We start from the raw sequence: 16,228 nt of genomic DNA, 5'->3' as shown, positions 1-16,228 counted from the left end.
AAAATATCATGCCTACTTTGCACACTGCTTGTCACATAACATGTACTCTATGTGGACTAACTACTGTCACATAAACACATAGCATCACGTAACAAAGTACAAACCATTAAAGCTGTAATATTTAAAAATTTCAGCGCTGAACAAGTAGGTGAACTTCTACAGTCATTTGTTTCTTTTTCGGTGTCAGACTCAAATAACTTTAAAAAACCTTCATTTTACATGCTTTTCTGTAAATATGGTATCAGGACTACTTACTAAATACCTTTACATCTAGAACAGTAACTTAGTTTAGAATAAAATCTCAGATTTCCATCATCTCCCCCATTGTAAAGTATATAACAATCTGATTTTCTCTTAAAAAAATTATTTTACCCAATCTTATGCACTAAAAACATCTTCAGAATTTCTGTTCCAATTGCCTTCAAAGTCAATTTATAAATTTATAAATTACACAGAGACCTTTGTGTGTCTTGGGTAATAAAAATACTCGACACACATTTGTTAATGTAAAAATCTGCTCTATTCTATACATCAGTTAGTTTAGAAATGCTACATTACCAAATTGTATAAAATCCTTTCTTATTTGAAACAAATGAGCTAGAGCTACCCTAAGAACATGAACTATCAGGACTAACAGACACATTAAGTGTGTGTTTGCGCACGTGCATGTAAAAAAGATTTGATTTGAACCTTTTACAATCATCTGAATTTTTGGGGAGAAAAAAGAGCTGCTTCACAAAGACTTTATAAAGACTTGTATAATACACTGCCCAATACACTACATCAGTCAACAACCCTCTAATTAGGCAGGCAGAGTTCCATGTTTCAAAATAACATTGAAGTTTTGTGGGAGAACATTCTAGAGTTCTTTTCAGAATTCATTTGCAAAAAAATCGGTCAATAATATCATATACGCTTTTTATGTCTATTGATAAACTGTTCCAGATGGATCATAATGTTCCTTCTTTAACAGAAAGAAGTTCAAGTGACTTAATTATTCCTAAAAAATTACCCTTATCTTCTTAGACATTCTTAAACCTATTAAGGGACGTATTAAACCTATTAAGGTTGTCCCCTGAACAATGTAGGTGTTAGTAGTGCTACCCCCCTACACACACAATACAAATGTAACTCTGACTCTCCCAAAACTCTGTAAGTAACCTATTGTTGGCTGCAAGCCTTATAGATAGCCAATTAACACATTTTGTATGTTATATGTATTATATACCATATTCTTCCAATACCTCATTTTTCTCAAATTTTCAGTTTTTCTAGGCTATATAGTTTGTCATTGAGTTTTTTCAAAATTATTGCAAATCTCTAAAAAATTTCCTAATATATTTACTGAAAAACATCTGTATTAAGTGGACCTACAGAGTTCAAACCTAAGGGTCAACAGTACATTTAGATGATAGTCTATTTCCTTGTTTGGAAATTAGCCTATCATCTCTTAAAGTGACGGACAATTACCTTTTAATGTCTTATCTGAAGAATTCTGAGAAGACAGGGGCAGACCCGTGGTAACGAAATCCCCACAGAAAAGCAGAGTAACAAGAGAACAAGAGCAAAACTCCACGGATATTTATAACCAAACTACCTGGCAAGGCATTCCTAGGAAATTCAAATACAAATGGATAAAGGACAAAACTGGCAAATATGTAGCCATAATTCCTACCCAGTATCAGCATCTACTCATAATCCCTACCCAGTATCAGCATCTATGCAACAAGAAGCAAAGCAAAGTAATAGGCTATTTGCTGGGCTTGATAAAAGAACCTCAAAATAGCCCAGACATTTACTGGAAATCATGGTGGACCAATCAGGAAACAGCAGCTGAACTGGGGAGGAATTCTGTCAAGATCAATTAAGTGGGTATATGTCAGAGGCCTAGAGAAGAGCTAAAGGGTTAAAGTTAACTTCTTATGTACTAATCAAACAGATCTCCCAAGGCTCTTTTCCAGGACTCCACACTGGAAAGAAACTTTTGAGATCCAAAGCAGAACTGGCAGGACAGGGAGAAGGTAAACAGAAAATAAAAACGAGGGAGGGGAACATAGCCAGGGAACCTCAGAAAGTAAACTGTTATATTTTTGTATATGTAAATGAAAAGTATTTGGGCCATACTAAGACACCGTAAGAAAAAAACAGAAGAGTTAACCCTAAGCAACAAAAATCATACTAGAAAGAACTGCTCAAAAAAACAAAAAATGGTACTGGGAAAACTGGTTATACACATGCAAAACAATGAAATTAAACCCTCACATCACACCACACACAAAAATTAACTCACAATGGTTCAGTGACCTAAATTTAAGAACCAAACCTGTAAAACTCTTAATAGAAATCGAGAAAAGCTCCATGAAAGGTTGGGCAATGATTTCTTAGAAATGACACCAAAAGCATAAGCAACACAAGAGAAAGTAGGTAGACTGGGTTCATCAAAATAAAAAACTTTTGTTCATCAAAAAAGTGAATGAGCTTACAGAATGAAAAAAAAATTGCAAATCATGTATCTGGTAAGAGAATAATATCCAGGGTATATAAGGAACTCCTATAGCTTAAGAAAAAAATCCTATTAAAAAATGGATAAAAGACTGGTTAGATATTTCTCCAAAGAAATACACAAATGGCCAGTAACCACACGAAGAAATGCCAAACACCAGTAGCCACCAGAGAAATGCAAACTGAAACTACGAGATACCCACTTCACATTCATTAGGATGGTTATTATCAGAAAATCAGAAAAGAGCTCATGCTGGTGAGGACATGGAGAACTTGGAACCCTTATTCATTGTTAATGGGAATTTAAGACAGTGCTATTGCTGTGGAAAACATGGCAGTTTCTCAAAAATTAAATATGGACTCACAATGTGATCTAGTAATTTCACTTCTGGGTATATGCTCAAAAGAGTTGAAAGCAAGGACCTAAGTAGATTTTTATAAACCCACATTCACTACAGCATTATTCACAATAACCAAAAGGTAAAAGGAATCCACCCGTGGTTCATTCATGCAAAGGAATAACATTCAGTCCTAAAAAGGAAGAAAATTCTGACATATGCCACAACATGGATGAATCCTGGAAACACTATGCTAAGTGAAATAAAACAGACACAAAAAAGGACAAATATTGTATGACTCCACTTATATGAGGTAAACAATAGTGAAATTCATAGACTAAATAGAAAGGTGGTTTCCAGGGTCTGCGGGGAGAGGAGAATGGGGAGTTTGCTCAATGAGCAGAATTTCCATTTGAAAAGATTGAAAAAAGTACTAGAACTGGATAGTGGTGATGTTTGCTCAACAATGTCACTGAACTGTACTCTTAAAAATGGTTAAAATGACCTTTAAAAAGGAAAAAAAAAAAGAAAGAAAAAAAGGGACACCTGGGTGACTCAGTCCATTAAGCATTTGCCTCTGGCTCAGGTCATGATCCCAGAGTCCTGGGATCAAGTCCCACATCAGGCTCCTTGCTCAGCAGGGAACCTGCTCCTCCCTCTGACTGCTACCCGCCCTGCTTGCTCAGTCTCTCTCTCTCTCTGACAAATAAATAAAACCTTTAGGGGTGCCTGGATGGCTCAGATGGTAAAAGCATCTGCCTTTGGCTCAGGTCATGATCCCAGAGTCCTGGGACTGAGCCCCGCAATGGGTTCCTGGTTGGTGGGGAGCCTGCTTCTCCCTCTCCTTCTTACTGCTCCCCTTGCTTATGCTCTCTTGCTCTCTCAGTTAAATAAATAAAATCTTTAAAAAATGGTTAAAATGATAAATTTCATGCTATGTATATTTTACCACAACAAAAACCCAGAAAAATTAAAAGAGTAACATACCTCCAAACTAACAGACACTAAGGATTCAAAACACAAAACATAAGTAAAAAAGACGGGCAACCCTCTCATGTCTCCTCCCTCTTTGATAGCTTTGTACTATCAATAAGTTTTGCTTCAATATCACTCAATAAACCTTGTTCTGCTGCCCCCCCCAAAAAGATAATGTCACACATTGAAAGATCCCCTGAGTATATAAACCGAGAACAACCAACATCAAGATAATCCATAGTAAAATTACTGGATTACAAAGGAAAAAAAAAGGTCCTATAGCCATAAGAAAACTAGATCATCACCTGTAGTAGTGCTTTATGCCAGGAAAAAAAGGTGTTACGTATTTAAGATATCTCAGAAAAAAAAGCATGAGTCAAGAATTTTATACACAGCAAAACTGACCTTGAATATAAATATCACAGATAAACTATTATCAATATGCAAAGATTCAGAGAATTTTGTTTCCATGATGTTCAAAAGAACTTCAAACAATCAAAATGACTATAGAGACATCAACAAAAGCATTGGCAGTGAACAAAAATAGTTACGTGTAGAACTAAGATTAAATAAGGATTAAAAGGGAGAGTTTTATTAATGGCTATTTAAGCTAATGTAGTAGCCATAACAGGACTTTAAACAGCAGGGGTGAGAGGGAAAGCAAACAAAAACATTTTATTGTTCTCAATAATTATACTGGTGGTGATAGTACTGCTATTTCAACACTTATGTGTGTAATGTGAGGGTAAATTAATGAGTGATGATGGGATAAATTCTCTAATTCTACATTAAAAATTTTTTTTATTTATTTACTTGAGAGAGCACAAGCAAGAGGGAGTGGCAGGTAGAGGGGGAGGGAGAATCAGCTCCAGGCTGAGAGAGAGCCTGAAGTGGGGCCAGGACCCGGGGATCATGACCTAGGCCAAAGGCAGACGGTTAGCCAACTGAGCCACTCGGGTGCCGACAAATCCCACATTCTTAAGAACTATTTGTGTGGAAGGTCACAGAAATATACCACAAAGAAAGGTTAAGTAAAAAATGCTGCTATCTTGAATTAGCAAAACTCCTGAGGTATTTAAAATATACATTTAAAAGAAATACCTATTAAAAAAATCTGGTTAATATATTTCATATATTTAATGTGTAAATGAATAATAAACACTTAATATACCAATTTGTATAATAAATGTGTATTTATGATACTATATATTTCCTCTCTCTGTTCACTGTAGATGCCTAGAAACAAGACAAATACAGTAATGAGTATCCCTAGTGTCCAGCTCACGGTTTTGAAATACCACTTCCTACTAAAACAAACGAGGATTACTTAAAGAAATGGCGATTCCAGCTGTGGAAAAGAAAATGTACAAGATAAGCCTGGAATACCTTGTTGTAACAGATAGTCAGGAAGCTATACAAGATTATTGCGGTATAGAGTTACCATATGGTCTAGCAATTCTACTTCTGTACCTGAGAGAAATCAAAGCATATGTCCATCCAGAAACTTATACATAAATGTTCACAGGAGCAGTATAACAGCCAAAAAGTGGAAACAACTCAAATGTCCATCAACTGATAAATGGATATATAAAATGGAGTACAATGGTAGTTTGGAAGAAAAGTTAAGTGAAGCTTACACTTCACTTACAAGCTACAATAAGCTTATAAGCTACAATACAGATAAATTTAAAAACATTATGCAGTAAGGGAAAGAGGCCAGTCAGAAAATACCACGTATTGTATGTTTCCACTTATAGGAAAAGTCCAGAATAGGGTGGGGGGAAGAAGGTAAAGAGACGGCCAACTGGTGTAGGGTTTCTTCTTGGGGTAACGAGAATTTCTAAAATTGACATACAACTTTGTGAATACACTTAAAAAACTCCACTGAACTACCATTTCAACTGATGAAACGTACAGTATATGAATTACATTTCAACAAAAGTAGTACATGTAGGGTAAGAATCATGTATTTATCCTGCTTTTCCTTTAAGAACTACACAACTGGGAGTCTAAGTAGTGGATGAATCACAGCATTTCATTACGAAAATATTCCAAATTACTAATGAAATGAGAGTATCACAATGAACGAAAGGATCTAGATGTTGAGTATCAATCAAACGCTGCTAACACAGAGATAAAAAGACATCAGATGGCTCCTAATTAGGCATCTCAACACCTGTAGTCTTACTAAACATACTCGTCTAACCTGAGTTTGATGAAATTTCTAGATCTACCTGCAATTTGCAGGGACTTCAAGAATAAAAGAACATGATAAACTGCTCCATGAGTATACAATCAGCAAAATCCAGACTCTACAGGTCTATTGCCTTAGGTTCTTCAAGAGATAAAATTTAAGGGAAAGAAAGGGATGGAGGAGAAAACTGTAGATTCAGAGTTTCAAAAGAGTAGTCAAATTTTTAATAATGGGCAAGATGAAACTGAAGCATTTAGGAATGCAGGATTAGGTGGTAAAACTATATGAAACCGAAGTGATAACTGTAATAACTGATAACTATAATAATTCTTTTGTGGAGGGAGGGAAGGGGTTGACATAAGGATGGGGCACATGAAAACATTTCCAGGATAGTTAGCAAAGTTCTCTTTCTTGAGTGGTGGTTACAAGGTTGTCTGCCTTATTATAATTCACTAAGCTATACATGGTTGGTGGTTTTATGTTTGTGTTGTATTTTACAGTAAAAAAACAAACCCTGGGGCACCTGGGTGACTAGTTGGTTAAGCTTCTGCCTTTGGCTCAGGTCATGGTCCCAGGGTCCTGGGATCAAGCCAGGTGTCAGGCCCCCTGCTTGGTGGGAAGCCTGATTCTCCCTCTCTCTCTCCCTCTGCCACTCCTCCTGCTTGTGCTCTCTTGTGTACTCTCTCACAAATAAGTAAATAAAAATCTTTATATAAAAAACCCACTTCACCTCATAAATGCAGTTACGCTGTAGCAATAAAGGACACCAAATAGATGGAATACAATAGGATGTGAACAGGACTCAAAGAATAAGAGAGAAATTCAGAAGTCAAAGAGTGGAGTTTGGAGTTATCTTGGGAATGCTTCAAGAAGAGTTAAACTTCACCTGTCTTAAAACCTGAGAGACCATTGTTACATGAGAAGAGAATGCACCATCTGGAAAAAGAGGGATGCACAATGCATAAATGGTAAGACTCATATATATGGCTAACAGGGGACTCTGGGGCCTAATTCAAAGGAGGACTTCTAACAACTATGAAACCAAATCCAACTCAACCCTTTTTGGGGGCACTAAAAAAGTTATACATACATAAAAGCTTGAACAAGCAGAAAATATTTCTGAAAGGGCACGTTAACAGCACATGTTCTGGGGCAGTGGGCTTACACACTCAAATTGGAGGATGGTTTATCATATTCCCCTCTCTACCATTTTCATTTACTATGTGCCTATATTAGTTTTCAAAAATAAAATATTTAAAGCTTGTCTCTGTGGAGAGGACACATACAGAGGAAAATGTGTAAGAATTCAGTCAACAGATTGTGAGAAACATGATTGGATCCATCTTATTAACAAATGGCTGCTCTATTATCTACTTTATGTGAAGTACTGGTGACACAACCATCAGTAAAACCAAAAAAGAAAGGAAACAAACAAAATCCTGCCCTTACATTGTTTACCTTCTAATCTGAATGTATGTGTCGGGAAACATTTTTATACTTAACTTCATCTATGTTACTACATTTGAGAGAAATTAAGGGCTTTCACAATAAAAATATAAGCAAAACCCTTTAGCTAACCAAGTTCCCCAAAATGCTGGTTTTCTCTCAGAAAAGACAATCATGTAGGACAATTTTATGACTAATTTGAGTATAAATATGCACAGTATAAACAAGATAAAAACTACTTCAAAAGTCTTGAATAAATTCCTATTGCAGACTATTCTTAAAAATTATAATGGCAGAATGCTGTATTATCAAAGAACAGGGACTATGGTCATTTCTGTAAGTGGATACAAGAATAGCTTTCCTCATTAAGTCTTTATGGGGGGGAGAAAGGAATGCAAAAACAACATCTGCAGACTTTCAAATGACATCTAATAGTCAAAAGTCAGGTCAACTGATAAAGATTATAAAGATTTTAAGCAAGAAGTGGTAAACAAATTTTGGCACAAGCAAAAATACAAGTTTGCTTATGTGTAGCAGCTAATCATCTAACTCAGACGTATAAAATGTAGACATGACTTAGATGATGCACTCTTAGAAGTCAATATAGTCATTCCTTAATATCATCAGTCCTGAATACTGTCCTTAACTGTGTACTCTTGGAACCTTAGCAGAAATACAGTACATTAAATGAGAACTTCAATACATTTAAATCTGGTGGATTATATATAGTTCTGAATGCTGCTGCAGCTCAAAAAAAAAAAAAAAAAAAAGAGGCAATGGAACTAAGGACAGTTAAGAGAAGATTAAAATGGCCATGTGATCTGGAGAGGTGCTATGAGAATAGACTGTGACCACCAAAAACACTAAGAAAACAGTATGTTAAAATCTGATCTTAAGAGAATTCACTAAACTTGGAATTAATAGAAGAAACAAATGCATCATGAACTTGACAAACCAAATTAATGAACAGAGTTTCTAGGAGAAGTTGGGTCAATATTTATTCCAAGATTGACACTGTAGAGGATATTCTCCCACGGTATATAACTTGGAGGCACTCTTGGCGCCAGGGCTTTTATACTTTACTAGATTTATCTCGAGCTTGATGCTGCAAGGTCATTCTTTAATTACTAACCCGAATTACATAAACCTCACTGCATCCAGTGAGCAAAGGGTGGACTTAACTAATTAGGTTACATATAAAAGTCATTTACTGCTGATAGTGATCCAACCCTCCAAGAGATACTGACAATAAAACTCAATAATAAAAGACAGTTTCTGGGTCACCAACACATGTTGACATTGATTTTATTCTTAAACAATAGCATTTAAAATTTAGGGGACATTTTACTTTTAAATTAGTCAACGTGGGAAAACACAATGAATCCACATAATCATTAAACATTTTAATACAACTAATGCACGGTAGTTATTACAAAACTAGCTATAGTTTGTCCCTAGCATCTTCAAATTTAAACTTGTTAGGAATTTACTGAATGGTGTTCAGTTTACTTTTTGGTGAAATTCATGCTTTTTGTAGTTTACTATGACATTCCATTATAACCCTACAAGAAAAATTTTCCCAATGATGTGGGGGAGTATGAATTTAAAAGTGACTCACATTCAATTTGAGACCACCCCCTTCACCCTAAAAGAATAGAAAAAAAAAAAAAAAAGATAAAAGAGTGAGGCTGTGCAACTGATGCAAGTGCACAAATACAAATATTAAAACCACTTTTGATATAACAGCAAAGGTAAAAAAGACAACAATTAGATATGAAGGGTGCAATGCCACTTTTTCAAATAGAAATTAATATCAGATTTCAATTGCTAATAACATTTTAATGTAAAATGCTGAGTTTAACTTTGTACATATACAAGACACTAAGTGGGGTAATAAAAATACTTTGGCTTTTTATTGATGATGGCATTTAAGTAAATTAGTTCAAGAATGCAAAGGACCTGGGCTTCACTAGTCAATTTAAAGTTAAAGCTGTGAATTTTGGCTATAAGCTAGATAACTGTTTTAAAGCACACCAACCAGGCCACAGAGACAAATTATGAAAGAGGGAGGGTTCAAAAAGAAGTATAGTCTTGTGGTGAGATTATTTACTGGAAGTAGAAAAGTAAGCCTGTTTAAGCAAATGGGACATCTGTAGCCACATCAAGAAAATTTCCAGGACTATTTTGACTTATGATTTCTACCAGCATTTTTCAGGCTACCTAGGAAAGTCACATTTATATTAGTTTTCATTAGTTTACCACTGCCTTTGGAGCCAATTTAAATTTCATTCTCTCAATCTGAATGTTATTGCCAAAAAGGCTTCCTCTCTCTTCCATAACACTATCACTGACCCAAGTTCTGTGCAAAGAAATAACTAGGAAAACAGAAATAGAACAAGAATCATGTAGATATAAAAGAGAAAGAGAAGAAAAGGAGCCTTTAGGAGACCAAAACGTCTTATGATCAGAAGAGATTAAAACACGAATCAATCTAAGCTATGAAGCTGTTCCTTCCAATCAGAAAAAAGTATTTCAAGGACCTTTTCAAAGATTGTTTTCTTAGCAAAAAGGTCTTAATGACAAACTACAAATAGCATAAAGTCTTCCACAATTCATTTTTTTCTACACACACCTTTCTGAATAGCATTCTAAAAACAGCTGTGATAAAAAGAGCAAAAAAATAGTGACAATTAAGACAGTTAAATATTAGGCAATTTTGTTAACAGATGCAACACAGTATGCATATTACTCTGAAAAGGACAGACACCAAACTCACACCTTTCACAAGGTAAAATAAAAATTTCAATCCAACACTATTAATTCTTCAAGATTTACAGGTTATGTTCTTTAGTCCTGGAAGATAAATTTTACTTCAAAACTGATTATACATATACACACCTCTGATAATATATGTGTGAATTCAGGAAAATTTGATGTCTAACTAACCAAAGATTTAAGTAGACAACTAATGCTGTGATAAAGAGGAACGCTGATACCTTAAGAAATTTTAATAGCAAATAAAATATTTCTGCTAACCATTTAACTTTCAAAGGGTCATTTAAAAAGAATGTCACAATTAAGCCCAGTTCACCGTATTTCAAACGCAAGGAGTCCAACACATTTAAGATGTACATCAGAATGACTAGGCCAAATTACACTGTACATTACTATCTGAAATTATCCAAAAGTATAAAATTTAAATGAATACCGATATAATAACTAAGTAACTAAACGTTTATTACTTTTTAGCTCAAAACCTTGGCAGAGCCTAACACAGTGCCCGACAGTCTGTCATCACAAATTAAAAAACAAACCAGGAACATTTTTCATTTCAAGCAAAAACGTTTATCACGCGGTTTACCTTCACTATTAATTTACAACACTAAGTCCAAAAGTAAAGTCAACGACCAACTTTTTTCTGCGTATCCATTTACCTCAAAATTTGGTTATGGTAAAAACAAACAATAAAATAGTACTTACATTTCTACTGAATTTGGTGAAAGAATGGTGCATATAAAACCTGTGCATATAAACAATCGCAGTGTTTATTGTAAGCTGAGAGCTGGAACGTAACATTTAGGAAATATCCGAGAAAAAACAATATCTAATTTACAGAACAATTTTGATGGAAAATTCCCGATCTACGGTGTTTTTCCAGTGCTTACTGTTCACTCAAAACCAAAAAACCAATCCCCAAACTACACATACATATATATGTATATACATATATATGTATATATATACATATATATATAAATAAAATAAAACCTTGCAGGGTGGTGGTAGGCTCGACGCCAACAGTAATAATAAGTGCTGAGCATCTCACTCCAATATTGCTATTAAGTAAGCCGGGAAGGATTCATCAATGGCTAGGGCTGACTAAGCTCAGCATCAGACAGTTGAAACGCGCGCGCGCACACCCATACAAAACCACGCCAAGAACATAAAGACCTCCAGAGAGCTCCCAAGGTACGAGACCCGCCATCAAACCACCGAGGAGCGCGGGGAGAGGCCGCGGAGAACACTTACGCCTTTCAGCATCGGTAACCCTCCTACCATTCGACCCTTTCTCCGACTAAAAGTCGAAGTAGCCTCCTCTTTTCTGCGATAATCCCTAAGATTCCCTTCGGGTCTCGGCGCCACTCCCATCCCCCGCCGCCACTACGCGCGGCCCCAAACAGATTACACAACGCTGCCTCCCAGCCCGCATTCCCGGACTCCTCTCCTCTCCTTCACTGGCCGCTTGCGGCCTCCCGAGCCCGAGGCTGCCTTCCCTTACAGCGCAGCCGAAGCCCAGCGAAGGCCGAGGCGGCGGCGCCATGTTCGCGGGGCAGCAGGCCCGGCAACCAGGCGACTGGACGAATAGTAAGGAGGGACAGGGCGTGAGCGGCGGAGGGCCAAGAATAGGAAAGGATACACATTGAGACGTTGTCCCATGTCCTGGATGAGGTTGGCCGCCTGCTGGCGGTATGAGAGCTCTTTATCCGCCTCCATACCGCAGCGGCGGCTTGGCGTGTTCTCCAGCTGTTCCCGAGTAAAGAACCAGCGAGAAGAACCTCCACGGCCCGACGCCATGACACTTCCTCCTGCGCCCGCTCCCTCACCCACCCCCCTCCCGTCCCGGCTCGCGGACTCCCGGCCAAGGCCGCGCGACCCCGCCCCACTCCGCTCGCCGTAGACCACGCACCGCCCCTTTTCACCCTCGCCGCTGCCCGTGCGCGTGCGCAGGGGCCGCCCTACCGGCTCGCCCCTGTCTTTTGCTTTCTTTTTCCTGCCTCTGGTCTCGCTCTCACGCTCGGGACCACAATGCTCCGCGCCACTTGTCATTTAGAGGCGCCCGAAGGTGGGGGTCGGCTGGGAAGGAAAAGGTCGGAGCGGTGCATGCCGGGTGTAGGATTGGCTGGGCGAAGGGTTGGGCAGAAGAACGAAGGGGCTGGCCCCGGGTCGCTTGCGGAGGGAAGGCAGGCGGGCGGCTGCGTGGTGCGACCTGGGCGTGGACTTTAAAGCCGGACGGGTTCTTGGGCCGGGAGGCTGGCGGCGCTTTAGTAAGAGAAAAGCTGTCCCCTGTCGCACGCGCACGGCTCAGCCCCCATTTTCCTTCAGTTTTAATGCGCGCAGTCTCGTTGGCTTTCTTAGGAGTTGTCCGCGAGGAAAGCCTGTGTCTGCTGGCGGCTCTAGGAAGGAAGAACGCGTCTGGAGGAGTGCAGGAGAAACAGCACTCCACGTTTGTGGTGGATTTGAATGCTTCCCCGGCCCCCAGCGTAGTCTTGTTTGGATTCCGCAGCCACTTAGGCTGTGAGTCTTATTTTTGAGATTTCTGGCCAAAGGTTATCACGTTAGAAAGGGGAGGTGAATTTTTTTTTTAAAGTTTTTATTTATTTATTTATTTATTTTAAAAAAGATTTTTATTTATTTATTTGACAGACAGAGATCACAAGCAGGCAGAGAGGCAGGCAGAGAGAGAGGAGGAAGCAGGCTCCCCGCTGAGCAGAGAGCCCGACGCGGGGCTCGATCCCAGGACCCTGGGATCATGACCTGAGCTGAAGGCAGAGGCTTTAACCTACTGAGCCACCCAGGCGTCCCAGGGAGGTGAATTTTTAAAACCAAATTTTGAGTCAATATGGTTACTGTGTTTTTTTTTTTTTTTTTTTTTTTTTTATTTATTTGACAGAGATCACAAGCAGGCACAGAGGCAGGCCGAGCGAGAGGAAGGGAAGCAGGCTCCCTGTCAAGCAGAGATTCGGATGCCGGGCTAGATCCCAGGACTCTGGAATCTTGACTTGAGCCGAAGGCAGAGGCTTTAACCCACTGAGCCACCCAGGAGCCCCTGGTTACTGTGTTTTTACACAAAGCTATTATTTATTTACTTATTTTTAAAAGATTTTATTTATTTGGCAGACGGACACAGCTGGAGAGAGAACACAAGCTGGGAGGGGGAGAAGCAGGCTTCCCGGGAGCAGGGAGCCCAATGCGGGGCTCGATCCGGGATCATGACGTGAGCTACCCAGGCACCCCCAAGCTATGATTTAAAACAAGGTTAGGGAGGAACAGATAAACCAGAGGACCTGAATTTACTTTGTTTTGTTGCAGTTAAAAGTGTAAGACCGCACGTATGATTAACCCCTTCTGTCCTTGTAAGAGAATACCGCAGAACTCTGTTCTCGGAGTAGATAGGTCTCCGACTCTGAGCCAGTGCCTACTGTGTGTGAATAAAATCTGCCTTTTAAAATTTTAACTATTTGCCAAAGACATAATACAGGCAGACATATTTTTCTTTCTTTTTTAAGATTTTATTTATTTGATAGGGATGCAGTGAGAGAGGGAACGCAGGCAGGGGGAGTGGGAGGAGGAACAAGCTTCCCGGGAGCAGGGAACCCCATGCAGGGCCCAATCCCAGAACCCAGGGATCAGGACCTGAGCCGAAGGCAGACACTTAAAAACTGCGCCACCCAGGCGCCCCCAGGCAGACATATTTCTAAAAGGTAACTGATAATGTTTTTAAGTGAGTTTTACTGGTTAATAATCCAGGCATTTGTCCTTGTTTTTGGGCTCCTATGCCCAGTGTACTGCTGTATCTTTGCTTTGCCTTCCCTTTTCACATATTCGATATAGACCTATTGATTTGGTTGCAATAGGCAGTTTGGAATAGCTGTGTGCATAACTTTATTTCCTATTTCCCTTGCTTGCTTCCCATTTGTCCCTGCTTAGAGAAGTAATAGGATAGAATTATTTAAAGCAGCATTTATAAGGTGCTTACCCTAACAGTCATTTATGATAAAAACTCTATAAACAAATTAGAAATAGAAGAGAACTTAGCTTGATAAAGAAAATTTATAAAAACCCTCCAGTTAATATCATACTTAATGGTGAGAAATTAGAAGATTTCCTGCTAACAAGAATATCCCCTTTCACCACATCTTTTGACATTGTGCTGGAACCCTGGAATCCTACCTAGCTAATACAGTAAGAAAAGTGAATGAAAAATAAACAGATTGGGGAGGGCAAAAAATGAATTTGTTCAGGGGTGACATAATTGTTTTTGTAGAAAATCTCAAAGTATTAAAAATGTGGAGGCATACCTGGGTAGCTCAGTCTGTTAAGTCTCCAACTCCTGATATTGGCTCAGGTTTGATCTTGGAGTGGTTTGAGCCCCACATTGAGCTCCAGGCTGGACATGGAGAGTACTTAAAATGTAGAACAGGTGATTATGGCAAGATCTTAAGATACAAGGTTAATCACAGGAATCATTTGCTTTCCTATATACCAGCAATGTATAATTGAAACTCAAAATTTATAGCATAGTGTCATTTACAAAAAGTCATACTTAGGAATGAATCTAAAACATGTACAGGATCTACGTGTAGAAAACTACAAAACTCTAAGGCAGTCAGAACAGATATAAATGGAAGAATATTGTGGGTTTATGGGTTGGAAGACATTATCATTTGGGTCATTTCTTCCCAACTTGATCTATAGATTCAATGCAATCCCAAAGTTTTAGCAAGTTACTTTGTAGGTATCACCAGATTGATTCTAAAGCTTATGTGGAAAGGCAAAAGGCCTCCAAATAGCCAACACAATCCAAAGAAGTTGGACTAACACGACCTGACTGCAAAGCTACAGTAATAAAGAGAGCATATATTGACAAAAGAATGGACAGATCAATGGGACAGAATAGAGAGCCCAGAAATAGACCCACAAAAATGATCAAGTGATTTTTGACAAAGAAGCAAAGGCGATTTAGTGGAGAAAGGAAAGTCTTTTCAACAAGTGATGTTAGAAGGACTGGATATCCATATGTAAAAAAAAAAAAAAAAAATTTTAGATACAGACCTTGCACTGTTCACAAAAATTAACTCTAAATGGATCATGTCCCTAAATGTAAAGTAAATGTACATGTCCCTAAATGTACATGTAATATGGAACAGGAGAAAATCTAGGTGACCTTTTCTTTGGCAATTATTTTTACACACAACACCAAAAGAATGATCCATGAAAGAAAAGATTAAGTTGATTTAATTAGAATTAAGGAACTTTGCTCTATGAAAGACTGCTGTGAAGAGAGTGAAAGTACGGGGAGAAAATCTTTGCAAAACACATATCTGATAAAGGACTTGTATCCAAAATATAAAAGAAATTTTAGAATTCAACAGGAAGAAAATATCCCAATTTTATTTTTTTTATTTTTTATTTTATTTTATTTTTTTTTAATATTTTATTTATTTATTTGACAGAGAGAGATCACAGATAGGTAGAGAGGCTGGCAGAGAGAGAGAGAGAGAGAGAGAGAGAGAAGCAGGCTCCCCGCTGAGCAGAGAGCCTGATGTGGGACTCGATCCCAGGACCCCGAGACCATGACCTGAGCCGAAGGCAGTGGCTTAACCCACTGAGCCACCCAGGCGCCCCAACCAATTTTAAAAAATTGAAGCAAAATTGACATACAATCTTGTATTAGTTTCAGGTGGGAACATGTACATTCACAATTCTGTGAATTACTCAGTGCTGACCACAATAAGTGTAGTTATCATTTGTTACCATACAAGATTATTACAGTGTTATTCACTATATTCCCTATGCTGTAGTTTTCATCTCAGTGACTTATTTTATAACTCAAAAATCCTCTTTATATATTTCACTCATCCCTCCTACCAAACTCCTACCAAACTCACTTCTGGCAACCAAGCTTGTCCTCTGTATTTAAGAGTCTGTTTTATTAATTTTGTTTTTAGATTGCACATATAAGTGAAATCATACTGTATTTGTTTTTCTCAGT

General features: G+C 38.3%; 1 protein-coding gene across 5 annotated transcripts in view; it reads right to left on the bottom strand.

Annotated features, from left to right (window-relative positions):
- Nucleotides 1-12,091, bottom strand: part of CCNT2 (cyclin T2) — a 39,870-nt gene extending 27,779 nt beyond the window's left edge. Inside the window, exons 1-3 of one of the 5 annotated variants that reach the window (XM_013046757.2) lie at nt 11,873-12,085; nt 10,936-11,017; nt 9,074-9,100 (exon numbers count right to left, since the gene is read on the bottom strand). In XM_013046757.2, coding sequence (XP_012902211.1) covers nt 9,074-9,100; nt 10,936-11,017; nt 11,873-12,030 — 267 coding nt within the window. In that variant the 5' untranslated portion in view covers nt 12,031-12,085. Of the gene's footprint in view, nt 1-9,073; nt 9,101-10,935; nt 11,018-11,872 lie in introns of all 5 variants that reach the window. The other 4 variants (XM_013046758.2, XR_006602426.1, XM_004774269.3 and 1 more) reach the window with 4 other exon arrangements.
- Nucleotides 12,092-16,228: the final 4,137 nt, after the last annotated feature.

Source organism: Mustela putorius, unplaced genomic scaffold (assembly GCF_011764305.1).
Source record: "Mustela putorius furo isolate JIRA1106 unplaced genomic scaffold, ASM1176430v1.1 tig00003867_pilon_pilon_pilon, whole genome shotgun sequence".
Lineage (NCBI taxonomy): Eukaryota > Metazoa > Chordata > Mammalia > Carnivora > Mustelidae > Mustela > Mustela putorius.
This window is presented reverse-complemented; position numbering and strand designations above follow the sequence as displayed.